This window comes from Brachionichthys hirsutus, chromosome 10, assembly GCF_040956055.1.
Source record: "Brachionichthys hirsutus isolate HB-005 chromosome 10, CSIRO-AGI_Bhir_v1, whole genome shotgun sequence".
NCBI classification, from domain to species: domain Eukaryota; kingdom Metazoa; phylum Chordata; class Actinopteri; order Lophiiformes; family Brachionichthyidae; genus Brachionichthys; species Brachionichthys hirsutus.
Genome location: NC_090906.1, coordinates 13,018,191 through 13,032,569, shown reverse-complemented (window position 1 = coordinate 13,032,569; position 14,379 = coordinate 13,018,191). Strand labels below are relative to the sequence as shown.

The following is a 14,379-nucleotide window of genomic DNA, read 5'->3' as shown; positions in this document are numbered from 1 at the left end:
GGGGCTCAGCCCCCCCCCCCCCCCCCCCACAGATGGCGTTATCGGTTCTTTCCAGCCTCTTTCTGCACAGTCACGCTGGATTGCCCGGCGCAGTCTGGTAAAAGCGAGGTTTCCACCGCTCAAAGGGGGAGGAGCCATCGTTCCAGGAACACTCGAAGGATCTGCTCGGCTCCTTCTGCACGTTTTTTTAAATTCACAAGGAGTTCCTTGTTCCTGGTGTGGCGTGGATCATGATCTGAAGGACGCAGCGATTGACCGGTATCCCATTACTCATCAATAGTACTCGTAGCTAACGCCGTGTCAGAACGGACCTGTTGTTGCTGTTTATGTCTCTCTCTCTCTCTCTCTCTCCCCCCTCAACTCAAATGGGTAAAGCCCGACTTGGGGCCTGGTCAGGGGTTTCTCCTGTTCCAGGGCAGTGTGTTTCACCCTCGCATCACCAGTTCCTAACTCATTGGAAATCTGTCGGGCCTTTGTGAAAGGGAAGTCTAGACCTGCTGTTTGTTGGAGAGCACCTTGATGTAACATTGATCATGATTTGACACCGTGTGAATAAATAAAACTATTGTTTCATCTTGCTGGGAGTGTTTGTCTTGCCCTGTGTGATATATTCATGTCATTTCGGGAGTTGGCTCTGTTGGAAATGTTTGACGTTTGCCAATAGCAGCATGAACCGCTCTGAATCGGAGGCTGACGTTGAACAGGGAGAAAACGGGTCGGTTCAAAGTAGAAACAAAAAGTGCGACTCATCGATTAGCCTCGATCGAAAATGTCCTAAAAGTTGTTGCGCCTCAAATACTCGACGGATGTCGCCGAGCAACGACGTTATTTGCCGCGTCGCGATTGGACTGCGTGAACTCGGCTGTCTTTCTGGGTTCATGAACTAGTAGCGTACCGTAGCTGCTTTGATCGTCCGCTCCACCACCCGCTAGCCTGGACGGACAGGAAGCGGGACGGGACCTCGGTGGAGGCGGGTCCGTCCTTGGCCTTCGTAACCGATTTTAGTACAGGATGCGCTGGAGGTGCACGTCTGTTTTCACACGTTTTAACGCTGCTTTCTCTCTCTCCTCCGGCCCTGGTGCTCCGCCTCCTTTACGGCCGCCACGGTTTGCGTCCGCAGAGCTCCCCGCTGAAGAAGGTAAATATTGATTTTTCCATTGAGCTGTGATCCTCCTCCCTTTACGACCTGATTACGTGTCGGGAGGCCGGATCTTATCTTTTATACAGGCCGACCGCTCAAGCGTTTGGCGTGTACTCTGCTGCGGCTTTCCCCCCTTTGACACACAACCCGGTATCTCTGTAAACACATGACTTATCGTCCTTTACAGCTGCATATCAGGCAGTTGAGCCAACGCCGACACGTTGGGCCTGTCCTTCCTGCCCTGAAATGTGGCACGCCTCGGCTCGTAACGGTTGAAACCTCGCAGATTGAAGATAATCTGTGAGGTTCCATCACAGATTTAATTCGGCGTGCGTGCGTGCGTGCGGTGTGTGTGTGTGTGCGCGTGTGTGTGTGTCCATTTACAGGGAAGTCCCTGTGGGAGCTGGTGGCGGAGCAGTTTGAAGACCTCCTGGTCAGGATCCTGCTGCTCGCTGCCTGCGTCTCCTTCGTAAGTACAACCAGCGAGTTAAAATGCCAGCGGTCTGTACCATATTTGTTTTTTATAATAATAATAAACGCTCGGGGGGGGGGGGGGGGGGGGGTTGGTGGCCCCGGTTGCCAGGAACTGGCCCCCCTAATGAGCTGCTCCGTTATATTTAGGCAGCTTTTTCCTCCCCGTTTAGAACGCTGCTCAACCGATTTAGCGTGGACTTGCAGACTTTTCCAGCCAGCGTTGATATGGTTTCATTTGGGGGGGGGGGCGAACAGAACATTTCTGCCAAAGCTGGAAACCAAACTCTGCTGCAGCGCCTCAGCCTGTGACCCTGGTTTCGGTGTGATTGTGGTGAGGTGTGGGGGAACCCCCCCCCCCGCCCTGATGCCTCGGGATGGGGGGGCTGCTGCTGCCGTTTCTGAAAGTAGGAAATTGCTGTAAAATTGTAGACAACGCGATACGTCTCCTCTGACTGTTGGCGAGCGGCTCAGAGCAGGCCTTAGAGGAATCCCGTGTTTTAATCTCTTTATACCTTTTTATTTATTTATGTATAAATCTATTTGGCTTTCTCGCCATTTAAAAGTGGTTTAAGTGGAGAACCGCGCTGGAAGTTAATCCTGAAGCCTCGGGTTCATTTGACTGACAATTTAAATATAATAAAAGCAGACTCTCCTGCTTCCTTTGCGTGACGGGAAGCTTTTTTAAATTTATCTGCTTTTACTTTTTAAAAATAATAAAATTGTTGTTATAATATTAGAATAACTTTAAACTGACAGCAGAAAATGTGGAACAATAATCAGTCGCTCGGGTGGAGCTCGTCACGGAAGGCGGTTGGAAGGTCAAACGGAATTCCAGCCTCCTTTGTTCGCAGCACGCTTTTCACTCGGTGGCATTCTTGTGCGCCGCGCGGAGACAGCTGTGGCCGGAGGCCATTTGTTTTTCCCGACATCCTTCCATCCCATTATTATGAATGCAAAATATCGGGAGTGCCTCGCGTGAAATCCAAATCTATACTCAAATGAAACATTTTCAGTGGTCAAGACTGAGCCAAGGTCGCCGTGACCTTGCGAATCCTATCGCCAGCCGTGAGCTAAAAGTTCACGTTTTTAATTCAAGATGTTCTCGCACGGCGATTAAATTGACCTAAACTGCACGTTTATGGAGGTGGAAGGAAACGAGAAAACCCACGGGAGAACATGCACGCTCCTGCACAGATGGGATTCAAACCCAGTACCTTCTTGCTGTGAGGCGGCAGCGCCGACCACTACACCACCGTGCCGTCTAATGGATAAATGGTTGCGATTAGTCCAGCTTCAGCCACGGCAAGTTGTAGCAGGAATGCATTTAAATATGTTGTGAACGTTAGCGTGAACGCGCTCGGGACGCGGCGGACGAGGGACCTGCAGCAGGACGTCTGTCCAGAAGGCGTTCTTGTCTGCTGGTCTTTCCTGCAGCGACGCGTTTCCTGCCCGCGCAAAGGGCGCTGCAGGGTGACGTGTCGGCTGAGGTAACGCCTCCTTTTGTTTGTCTAGGTGTTGGCTATGTTTGAGGAGGGGGAGGAGACAACCACCGCCTTCGTCGAGCCTCTCGTCATTCTTCTTATCCTCATCGCCAACGCTGTAATTGGGGTCTGGCAGGTGAGACGCGCTCGTCGTCCTGCGTCTTTGTGTTCCGTGTGCAAATATGCTCCCGGTTAGCGTTCCTTTCCACGTGGCGTTCCCGTCCATGGCTGCGGGATGCCTGCTTTCGCCTTTAGCCTTCTGTTAGCGCTCACACAGACATGTGTGCTAACGGCCGTGCAGCCAAGCAACACTTCTCGGTCGGTTGTTGATCCTGGAGACACGAAAAAGTGTAAAAGTCACTCTGGAAGCAGGAAGTTCTGACGCAGATGCCAAGGATAGTCCCGAGAAAGAAGGCGTGATGTCCCACGCTGTCCGGACGACGTGGAGGAAATGGTTTGCGTCCTCCCATTTCGCCGCCAGGCCACGTTGGTGTTGCAACGCAACTCGTCCTGCTAGCGCACGGACATGTGAAAATAACGACTCTCTCCTCGCCGCGTCTCTCTGCGCAGGAACGCAATGCCGAGAACGCCATCTAGGCGCTGAAGGAGTACGAACCGGAGATGGGGAAGGTGTATCGCATGAACCGCAGGGCCGTCCAGATGATCAAAGCGAGGGACATCGTGCCGGGAGACGTGGTGGAGGTGGCAGGTAAGCTGCGGCGCTTCGTCTCCGGAGAGCCGCCGCCGCCGGCGTGCAGAGAAACCCGCCGAGCCTTCGCCTACGGAGAGCGTTCGCCGCCGGCGTGCAGAGAAACCCGCCGAGCCTTCGCTTCCCATTCATGGTTCTGGAAACCCTGTTGGAATATCTCAAAGCGTACATAAGCGCCTTTTCACCGTGTGCGCAGGTGCCAGGGCTGCAGCCCAGTCGTGTGTGTGTGTGTGTCTGTAAGTGCTGCGCCCCCCCCCCCCAGTTGAATTTTCCGCTGCTTTCCCTCCCTCTTCCTTCGGCTTTCCATGCGCTCAGTCTCGCCACCTGGATGCGGTTGGCCGTTAGTCAGCGCCTCGCTCATTCTCCCCCACGTTACATTCACGCACGCACGCACGTGCACACACACACACACACACGTTCCCCCTGCTGTAAACTCGCCCATGTGTGGGCAGCCTCTTCTAAAAATAAGTCTTGTTGTCACTCCGGTTCCAGAACATCTGTGCGTGCCAGAGTCGAGGCGCGACGGCCACCGCGGCTAGCTCGCCTCGCCGTCGATGCGCCCGCTCGGATCGGTGAGAGCCCGATCGATCGATCGGGACGGCCCCCTCCCTCACGCCGTCTGTTTGCGTGCGGCGGCGTGCAGCGTTTCTTCGGGCTTGTTACAGCCACGATGACACGCGTGCGCAGACGGCCGTGCCCACGCTGAAATGACTCTTCTCTTTTGCAACCCCCCCCCACCTGTCAACACCAACAGTGTCACCATGACAACTCTCCCCGCCCTCTGCTTTGACTCATCCTTGAGATGCAGAGGAGGCCGAGGGCTTGACGGGACACCGTGCGTCGTAATGCAAATGAGCCATCTGCTGTTCGAATAAGGGGGGCGGCGGCGGCCGATGGATCCGCGGCGGCGGTCGGGTTGCCCTCACGTGGCAAAGTCGCATTTCTAAAAGCCTGCCTCTGGTTTTGAAGCATGCTTCACGCTTGTATTTGCTGTCTGACCGAATGGATGATGATGATGATGATGATGCTGTGTTCACGCCCCGCCCTCTGACTGAAGCACGGCGAAAGTTTTCCCTCGGCTTTCCCGTGCCTCAGATGAGCCGCCGGTCGTTCCACGGGGACTTTATGGAGGTTTGGCCACGAGTTCCTCCGAGGAGCCGAATGTATTTACGCAGCTTCCCGGCGCCGCTGCCTGCCGGACTCGCCGTAGGCACGTTGCCCGTGACGCCACGGTTACGACACCGTTGTGATTTTGCCTCCGTTCGTGGAACTCTCCTGGTTTTTTGTATTTTATTTTTAAACTGTGACTTCAGCGGTCAGGTTGTCAGGAACTCCTCGCGGGTTTACACAGAACCCGAAGAGATGGAAAGCTGCTCCGAGCCAATCCCGGCGTCACGGTTATCCGGTTCGAGGATCCAGAACTCTTATGCAAGATGCTTAGGTTTGGTTAAGAGTCCATCTTCGCTCACACAATCTATTTTGAGGAGCCAGGCCCGGCACGTCGTGAAAATGTTTCCATTAAAGGTTTGTCGTCGAGCTCTGGGGTGGAAGAGGCGGCGATGGCCGTTCCCGTTCTTGTGGCTGCGGAATCTGAGGCTCCTCCTGCAGACAGACGGACTCTGTTGGTGATGGAATGTCTTCTGAAGGACAGGAGAGGGCTTAACAGAGCGAAGCAGGAACTGAAAGGGGGGGGCAACGTGACTCCAAGGTCACCTTGAGCTGTCGATTCTCTGGTTGCCGCTGATGCGTGATTGTTAGCATGTAGCTTTTAGCAGCATTCCCGGATACTCGCGGTTTTCTTGAACGTCAGTAACCGTTTGGAATCTGTGTTTAATGAGTTTGTACACCGTTTCTGTACTCAGACTGGGGGGGGGGGCTGATTTTGGATTACTTTAAGCATTTATTTCCGGTAATTGAAATCCCTTGAGATTCATGTTGTCTGTTTTTGAAGTTGGAGACAAGGTGCCTGCTGACATCAGACTGATCTCCATAAAGTCCACCACCCTGCGGGTGGACCAGTCCATCCTCACAGGTATTCCTTCTTCGGGGCCACGCCCCCTCCCTCATGCACTTCACGTGGAATCGATGCCTTAACATCGACTTCCCTGTTCCTCCCGTTTCCTCAGGGGAGTCTGTGTCGATCATCAAACACACCGACCCTGTTCCCGACCCGCGGGCCGTCAACCAGGACAAGAAGAACATGCTCTTCTCCGTAAGCGCGTCCCGCCCCTCTGCAGTGTTTGTCTTCTGTCCTCCGTCCCCACTCGACCCCGGACAGACGGGTTGTTGATGGCTGCTGCTCCTCTTTCCGTTTAGGGCACGAACATCGCTGCGGGCCGTGCCGTTGGCGTCGTCATTGCTACCGGCGTTTCCACGGAGATCGGTAAAATCCGTAATCAGATGGCGGCTACGGAGCAGGAGAGGACGCCGCTGCAGCAGAAGCTGGACGAGTTCGGCCAGCAGCTGTCCAAGGTCATCTCCCTGATCTGCGTGGCCGTGTGGGTCATCAACATCGGGCACTTCGGCGACCCCGTCCACGGCGGCTCTTGGGTCAGAGGGGCCATCTATTACTTTAAGATCGCGGTGGCCCTGGCGGTTGCCGCCATCCCCGAAGGCCTGCCCGCCGTCATCACCACCTGCCTCGCCCTCGGCACGCGACGCATGGCCAAGAAGAACGCCATCGTGCGCAGCCTGCCTTCCGTCGAGACCTTGGGCTGTACGTCCGTCATCTGCTCCGACAAGACGGGCACCCTCACCACCAACCAGATGTCCGTCTGCAGAGTGAGTGGCAGCCGGGAAGCGAGGACTCGCCGCCGCCGCTTGTAAAGCTCGCCCGACGTGGCTCAACGTGCACGTCGAAGACAACGAAGCTTAAATATTTAATTTCCACGTCTCTCCATTTGATGGACGCTTCCTGAAAGGCCTCTGGGAGTGTTCTTTGAAAAGGTGGAATGAATGGGGGGCTTTTAAGGGGGGTGGAAAATCTTTGCGGCGCCGTAATGTTTACCTTCGTTTGGCGGCTTTTGGATAGCTGCTGTCGGGGTAGTAGAGTCTGGCGTGACCCTGAAGTACCCGGAGGACTTCAGGTTGCCTCGCATGCACGTTGGGAACGTTTGTCGAGCCGCACACACAAAAATCCGAATCCCGGAATGTGTGAAAACTTTAAGATCTTGTCCACAGCTAGTGTGTGTGTGTGTGTGTGTGTGTATTGTTCTCCGTATTTGCTCCGAGTGCTAAGTAAATACCAGCGCCGCGGTTTGCCGTGGTTCCCAGTGAAGGTTACGCCGTACTAGCTGGAGTAAACGCCGCTTGTCTGGTCGGCGGCGTGCAGAACTGGGAGGGGGGGGGGGGGGGTTACCCTGGAACCTGCTGGGATCGGCGTGCTGCAGCAGGGAGTTCCCTCGAGCAGGAGGGACATGGAAGAGTGCTCTCACCACAAGCCTGAAGGCTTCCTTCCAACGAGGTCGCGAGGCGGGCTGGTAAATATTGACCTTGCGTCTGAGTCGCTGCTGGGAGGCGAGATGCACGGCGCTTCCCCGTTAACGCCCATCACACGACTGCTCGACACTTCGCTGTTTCCATCTGCTCCTACTTTTGGACTGATGGCACGGTCTCCTTTCCGTCGAGGTGCGAGCTCCTATCGGCGGGGTTTTCCCTCCGTATCCCGCCACCGCGTTTGCTTTTTACCGCCAAAGACGCATAAGAAAAGGAGTATTCGTCGTTCGACCCCGCAAAAGTCCGAGTAGAAGCGCAGAAACGAGTCCCATGTTTCGGCTCAGGACGCGTCGAGGGCCTCGTGCTGCTCTTTAGGCCCTCACTGGACCCCCGAACTGCCGTCGTCGGCCTGAAGCCTCAAATTAAATGAAAACTAACGTCAGGATATCCGCTCCGCTCGCCGCGGCTGTCGTTACCTGATAGGCTGAGGAGCTTGGTCGTGTTGCGTCGTGGCGACGCATGTTTGGTGCTGATAACGGCAGCGTCGTGCGGCCGAACCAGAATAAGTCCGACGGGTGGTAACGGAACCTTTGATATCGTATTTCCTGCGGCAGCTCGGCTGGACGCGCCTCTGGGGTTAAAGCTGATTGGCTGTCAGTGGAGATGTAAGAACTCATCCGTGAATGGCGACCTTCAACGAGATGCAGTCGTCGGTTATTTTATTTTATTTTATTAAGCCACACGTCGCAGATGTTTCTACAATCACACGGCTGAATGAAACTGGTAAAACTGCAACGTCGACGTCGAGGATTACAAACGGCACGTTCCCACAAACGCATCCCATCGAGACGTTAAATCTGGAAAGGCGCGCCAACGTCAGGTTTACAGTTCCGTGTTGGACCACGCCTCCGAGCTTCCCATTAAAACCAGTTCAAGCCCGATGAAGGGGTGGCTTCCTAAATGGAATGTCTCGGTGAAGCTTGAATTAACGCCTGACATTTTGTAGAAACGCTTTGTTCAATGTTGGAAGCAGACTTTTGAATCCGTGTTCTGGATCCTACGAAGCCTTGCTCGGACTTTTAACCCGATTCGAACCCGAACGGAGGTTGATCCTGGCGTGGCTGACCGTGGCCTCGTTTGGCTTGGTGTAAGATAAAATGACATGGAGCGTGCAAACATTTTCCACATTGTGTCCTCCTCTTGTGTGCATGAAAGTTGGTTCCGGGTCCAATCGGGCTGCAGAGAGTAAATGTCCAGTCCTCGGTTTCAGCTGATAAGCCGTCTCCTGTCTTTCCTCTTCTAGATGTTCATTGCAGACAAGGTAGAGTTTTCAAAGTGCCGCCTTCACGAGTTCTCCATCACTGGATCGACGTACGCCCCCGAGGGACAGACGTGAGTACAGATGTGTGAGAGAGGGGGGGGGGGGGCTGCAATCCAGCCTGTCGCTCGGTTATCTGGTAGGCGCTGATTATTGACGGGAGATTGTTTATTTGTGTTGTGTACTGTGTGGGTTACTGTGTGGGAGCTTCTCTAGCAACGGTTGCCGTCTCCGTTGTCATGCAGTCACGCAGCACTGACACGCACACACACACACACACACACACACACACTCGCTGTTTACTTCTGTCCAACCACTGATTCTTCAGTCGGCTCTGAGAAGGCTAAACGAAGTGAAGTGTGTTGTCTTGGAGGGTAATGTGTGTGTGTGTGTGTGTGTGCGCGTGTGTGTGTGTGCGTGTGTGTGTGTGTGTGTGTGCGCTCCTTCCAGACTGAAAGAAGACGAGCCCGTGCAGTGTGGCGACTACGATGGACTTATAGAGTTGGCCACCGTCTGCTCTTTGTGCAATGATTCTTCCCTGGACTACAATGAGGTCATTAATGCGCACACACACACGCACACACACACACACAAACACACACACACACTAAAATAAGACGGTGTCGCCTCACAGCCGGAAGGTACCGGGTTCGAATCCCAGCTGTGTCCGTGTGTGGTTTCTCCAGTTCCCTTCCACGACGGAAAACATGCAGCTGATTGTGCGTGTTGTGTGCGTGTGTGCGTGAGCGGTTGTCTGTCTCTGCGATGCGCTGGCGACGCATTCGGGGTGTACCGCACCTCTCGCCCATGGGAAGCTCCAGCAAAGCCCGCGACCCGCAAAGCGGAATCTCATCTACAAGAAGACGGATGGGCGGACGGGAAATGATTTCCTCGTCGCCCGAACGCCTGCTCTCATCTCCGGGTTGCTGCTCACTCGTGGTCACCATGGTGTCACGGCAACCATGGTGTCACGGCAACCGTGCGGAGGAGAGAGACCTGGGCTTGTGTGCTTTTTCAGCTTCAGCTTGTAAATGCGGCTTGCCAGTTTTTGTCAGAAGGACTTTTCGCGAGATCAAATTGCGCTAAACTGGCGCAGAAAAGCGGAGCGGGGCGTTGGCATGCCGACGGGACGGCGAGGCGTTTAATCGCCGTCTGTGCCCGATAACGCCAACAAGTCAATGCGGCGTACCAAGCCGCCGTGCACAGCGGGACCGTCTCAACGAGCCGCTGATCCGCTGCGTCTCTGTTGTCTCTTAGGCCAAAGGGGTTTATGAGAAAGTGGGCGAGGCCACTGAGACGGCCCTCACCACCCTGGTGGAGAAGATGAACGTCTTCAAGACGGACGTGTCGGGACTCAGCAAGGTGGAACGGGCCGGATCGTGCAACTCGGTAAGCGACACGGCGAGATGCAATGGGGCCTTTGGCTGTTTGAAACCTGCGCAGAATCCTCGACTCGTCTAAAACCGCGCAGAATCCTCGACTCGTCTAAAACCGTGCAGAATCCTCGACTCGTCTAAAACCTGCGCAGAATCCTCGACTCGTCTAAAACCGCGCAGAATCCTCGACTCGTCTAAAACCGCGCAGAATCCTCGACTCGTCACTGCAAGGCAAAGCGTCTTGCTGACAAATGATTTGACGTCTCAGACGAGATGTGTCCAAAGAGAATAGAGCAGCAGAACCTTTTGAATCGAACCTGATCAGCAGCGGCGTGCAAGTGGACTTACACGGCAGGGAGAGAGAGAGGGGAATCATTTCCCAGGATGCATTGCAAAGACCAACTCCCGTCTGACTGGATGTACGAACTTCACGTCGGCCCTCCTGATTGTCACACGCAGGGATTGGAACCAACTCTTGATCTATGGCGACCCCTGCTGGTCAGACGGGACTTGAACCAGGGAAACGGGGATGGTTCAGTGCTCTGACAGAGCGCCGACAGTATGTTCTGCATCCTCTTTGGCAGAACATACTGCATACTGGTAGCGCCGTCGAGCCTCTCCATCGTCCGCCGGCGCCACCTCTGACGGCGGTGCATAAACGCTGCAGCTTTCCTCTTTGCCACTTTCTCCTCGTTTGACTCCTTTCTACCCGGTTTTTCCATCCGTCAAGGTTCTCAGGCAGTTGATGAGGAAGGAGTTCACCCTGGAGTTCTCCCGCGACCGCAAGTCCATGTCGGTCTACTGCACCCCCAACAAGCCGGGCTCCCAGAGCAAGATGTTTGTCAAGGCATGGCTGGAGAAGAGACACTCGGACGCACAGATCTGCATGAAGCTTTCCTCGCTCCCATTAATCCTCTAATACATTCTGCCCCCCCCCCCCCTAGGGCGCGCCGGAGAGCGTGATGGAGCGCTGCCAGTACCTGCGGGTGGGAACCGGGAGGGTGATGCTGACGCCAGATCTGCGCGACCAGCTGATGGCGAAGATAAGGGAGTGGGGGACGGGAAGGGACACCTTGCGCTGCCTAGCTCTGGCCACCCTGGACACCCCGCCCCGCAAAGAAGACATGGACCTGGAGGATTCCCGGAAGTTCATACATTATGAGGTATGTTTGATCTCGAGCGGATCAAACAGAATGCGGTTCGGTGTCCAACTCAAAGACCTGAATGTCCCCCCGCTCTAACGTCCTATTTGAAGACCTCCCTTCTTCTCTCCCTCTGTTCAGTTTGGCCTTACCTTTGTCGGCTGCGTGGGCATGCTGGACCCTCCCAGGAAAGAGGTGATCGGCTCCCTGAAACTGTGCCGCGAGGCGGGCATACGCGTGATCATGATCACGGGGGACAACAAAGGCACGGCCGTGGCCATCTGCAAACGGATCGGCATCTTCGGCGAGGACGAGGACGTGGCGGGCAAGGCCTACACGGGCCGCGAGTTTGACGACCTCCCGCCGGGCGCGCAGAGAGAAGCCGTCAAAAGGGCGAGGTGCTTCGCCCGCGTCGAGCCGGCTCACAAGTCGAAGATCGTCGGATACCTGCAGTCGTTTGACGAGATTACCGCCATGGTGAGGAAACTCGAAGCGCTACGCCTTCGCCACGCCCCTAAACGTTCCTCTGCTTTCTCTTTCCTCGCTTCGCTGGGGCGTTACTTGACTGACGGCTGGAAACTGCTTGAGATGAGGCCGGCGAGGCGTGACATATCGTCAGCTGTCATCGCTCGTCCGCTCTGCTGCTTCCTGTCTGACACGCATCTCAGAAGAGGGGCTGATGGGAAGGGAGGCAGGGAGTCGGGCGACGGCGTTGCCACTTGCCCGTCGGACTTGGACGGACGCCCCCACAGTCGAGAGCTGGGACAGATTATTGTGTCTCACTTGTGCAGCTTCTGCTTAATCCCGTCTGGATCCGGACGGATGATGCGACTTTACGTAATGAGAGAGAAGCTCGTTTTCGCTCAGACTGTTAGACCTGCCAAATATCGATCTTGCCCCCCCCCCCCCCAAAAAAGTAAAATGGGATCAGTATTATTCAGGCCAGGGTATACGTCACTTTAAATAAACCATTTATTTGTGCCAAAGGATCTTTTATTCATCTTTTCTGCTCCTGACAACATTCCCAGATTTCCCAGACTTTGATTTACTAATGACATCGTCTCCTGTCCCAGACCGGCGACGGCGTGAACGACGCCCCAGCCCTGAAGAAGGCCGAGATCGGCATCGCCATGGGTTCTGGCACGGCCGTGGCCAAGTCGGCGTCGGAGATGGTGCTGTCGGACGATAACTTCTCCACCATCGTGGCGGCGGTGGAGGAGGGCAGAGCCATCTACAGCAACATGAAGCAGTTCATCCGGTACCTCATCTCCTCCAACGTGGGGGAGGTCGTCTGGTGAGGAGCGCGAGCTCGCCGAGATTCGACCGCGCCGTGAAACCGACGGCGTCCGGCTCACCGTCTTCCCGTCCGGCGCCCTCCAGCATCTTCATGACGGCGATCCTGGGGCTCCCTGAAGCGTTGATTCCCGTCCAGCTGCTGTGGGTCAACCTGGTGACGGACGGCCTGCCTGCCACCGCCCTGGGCTTCAACCCTCCGGATCTCGACATCATGAATAAGCCCCCCCGCAACGCCAAAGAGCCTCTCATCTCCGGCTGGCTCTTCTTCAGATATCTGGCCATCGGGGGTAATTCCAGCGCCATCGAATGGCGCCTGGTGTTCAGAACGCCTCTTACTGCGTTTCCTTTTTCTCTGGTAGGGTACGTGGGTCTCGGGACAGTCGGCGCCGCCACATGGTGGTACCTGTTTGATGAAGAAGGTCCTCAAGTGTCTTTCTATCAGCTGGTAAGTCAAAGACGGTTATTTCCTTCAGCCGCGTCGTCTCCCTCCGGGATTCTCTCGTTTTCAAGCAACGTCCGGCTGATCCAGACACGGAAACGGGACTAGAACCCCGTGTGGTTTGATCGAGGTCGAGGTTCCGCAGCCGTCCCGGGTCTCGGTGATCCTGGTCGCATCCGGATCACGCGTTCACCACACTCCTGTCTCGCCCGTCCCTGCAGAGACACTTCATGCAGTGCAGCGAGGACAACCCGCTGTTCCGGAGCATCGACTGCGGGGTGTTCGAGTCCCGCTACCCTACAACCATGGCGCTGTCTGTGCTGGTCACTGTGGAAATGTTCAACGCGCTGAACAGGTAACGCCCATCCTCCCCGGGGAAGGATTGCGACGCCACGCCGGCGCTCCCGTTCCACCTGCTCTGTTCTTGTCCCGCTGCCAGTTTGTCTGAGAACCAGTCCCTGGTCAGGATGCCCCCATGGGTCAACGTGTGGCTGCTGGGCGCCATCGTCCTCTCCCTCTCCCTCCACTTCTTCATCCTCTACGTCGAGCCTCTGCCGGTGAGTACCGGTCTGTGGGACGCTTTGCAGTCTTGATGGATTTGTTGTTTATTACACCTGGACATGTCCTGGGTTCTAGTTAATCTTCCAGGTGACCCCCCTGCGCTGGTCCCAGTGGATTGTTGTCCTTAAGATCTCCCTCCCAGTCATCATCTTGGATGAGACACTGAAATATATATCCAGGCACCAACTAGAAGGTATGAAGATGTTTTTTTTTTTTGCTCCACTTTTACAGCGAATAAAGCCACAAAAATGTAACGATCCAAAATTTGAAGGATTTAAAATCCAGATTTGACTGACGAGTCTCTTCTACTCTCCTTCATCTGCTGGATTCCTCATTCAGCCTAAATTGCTCTTCTAAATTCTCAGGTACTCTTACTCCTTCCTCGTACCGCCTTCCCCTCGTAGAAGCTCGCTGATATGAACTGACGGAATGAGCTGTTCTCTCAGTCACGTGTTTCTGGCTTTCTGTTTTCTTTCCCCCTCTGGCAGCGGATGAAGACACGAAGTTCTGGAGGAGACGGCAGCTCAACTAGAACTTCTCCCTCAACAGACTCGCACACTTAGACACACGGCTGTCCTCTTCCCTTTAGGAGCTAGGAACCTTTTCTGTCCCCCCCGTCCTCGGTCCCTACTCCTGCATGTCCGACAGACCGCCACTTAGGGATGGGCATTGGCTAGAGAGAAAGTGAGCGTGCGAGCATGGCTTTCTATGGGTGTGTGTGTGAACGGTTCTGAGAGTGATCTGGGAGGACGGGGGGGGGGGGGGGGGGGTGGGCGCCAGCCAGTCCACGCTGGCGGTCCTGTCCAGCCTCGTTTTAATGGCCGTCTGCGTTGGATTTGTAGCCGTCGGCTATTTGAGTGAAGTACGGATCTGAGCATCAGTATTTTTTCCTGTGCTTCATCTTCATCTTCATCTTCATCTTCATCATCTCCTCGAACCCCTTCAGGTCTGCGTGCAGAAAGCTTTACCGGAGCTTATTTGACTTGAATGGCGGCTGCTCCGATTGT

General features: G+C 55.1%; 1 protein-coding gene across 1 annotated transcript in view; it reads left to right on the top strand.

The window, feature by feature from the left end:
• atp2a3 (ATPase sarcoplasmic/endoplasmic reticulum Ca2+ transporting 3) overlaps window positions 1-13,978 on the top strand; it is a 17,793-nt gene extending 3,815 nt beyond the window's left edge. Inside the window, 20 exon segments of the mRNA XM_068744438.1 lie at window positions 1,121-1,138; window positions 1,528-1,610; window positions 3,128-3,232; window positions 3,667-3,805; window positions 5,757-5,837; window positions 5,932-6,017; window positions 6,122-6,586; window positions 8,544-8,632; window positions 9,009-9,111; window positions 9,816-9,947; window positions 10,665-10,781; window positions 10,879-11,097; window positions 11,218-11,553; window positions 12,150-12,370; window positions 12,457-12,659; window positions 12,732-12,817; window positions 13,033-13,166; window positions 13,251-13,368; window positions 13,448-13,565; window positions 13,861-13,978. Of these exon segments, the coding sequence (XP_068600539.1) occupies window positions 1,121-1,138; window positions 1,528-1,610; window positions 3,128-3,232; window positions 3,667-3,805; window positions 5,757-5,837; window positions 5,932-6,017; window positions 6,122-6,586; window positions 8,544-8,632; window positions 9,009-9,111; window positions 9,816-9,947; window positions 10,665-10,781; window positions 10,879-11,097; window positions 11,218-11,553; window positions 12,150-12,370; window positions 12,457-12,659; window positions 12,732-12,817; window positions 13,033-13,166; window positions 13,251-13,368; window positions 13,448-13,565; window positions 13,861-13,904 (2,897 nt within the window). The 3' untranslated portion in view covers window positions 13,905-13,978.
• The last annotated feature ends 401 nt before the right edge of the window (window positions 13,979-14,379 follow it).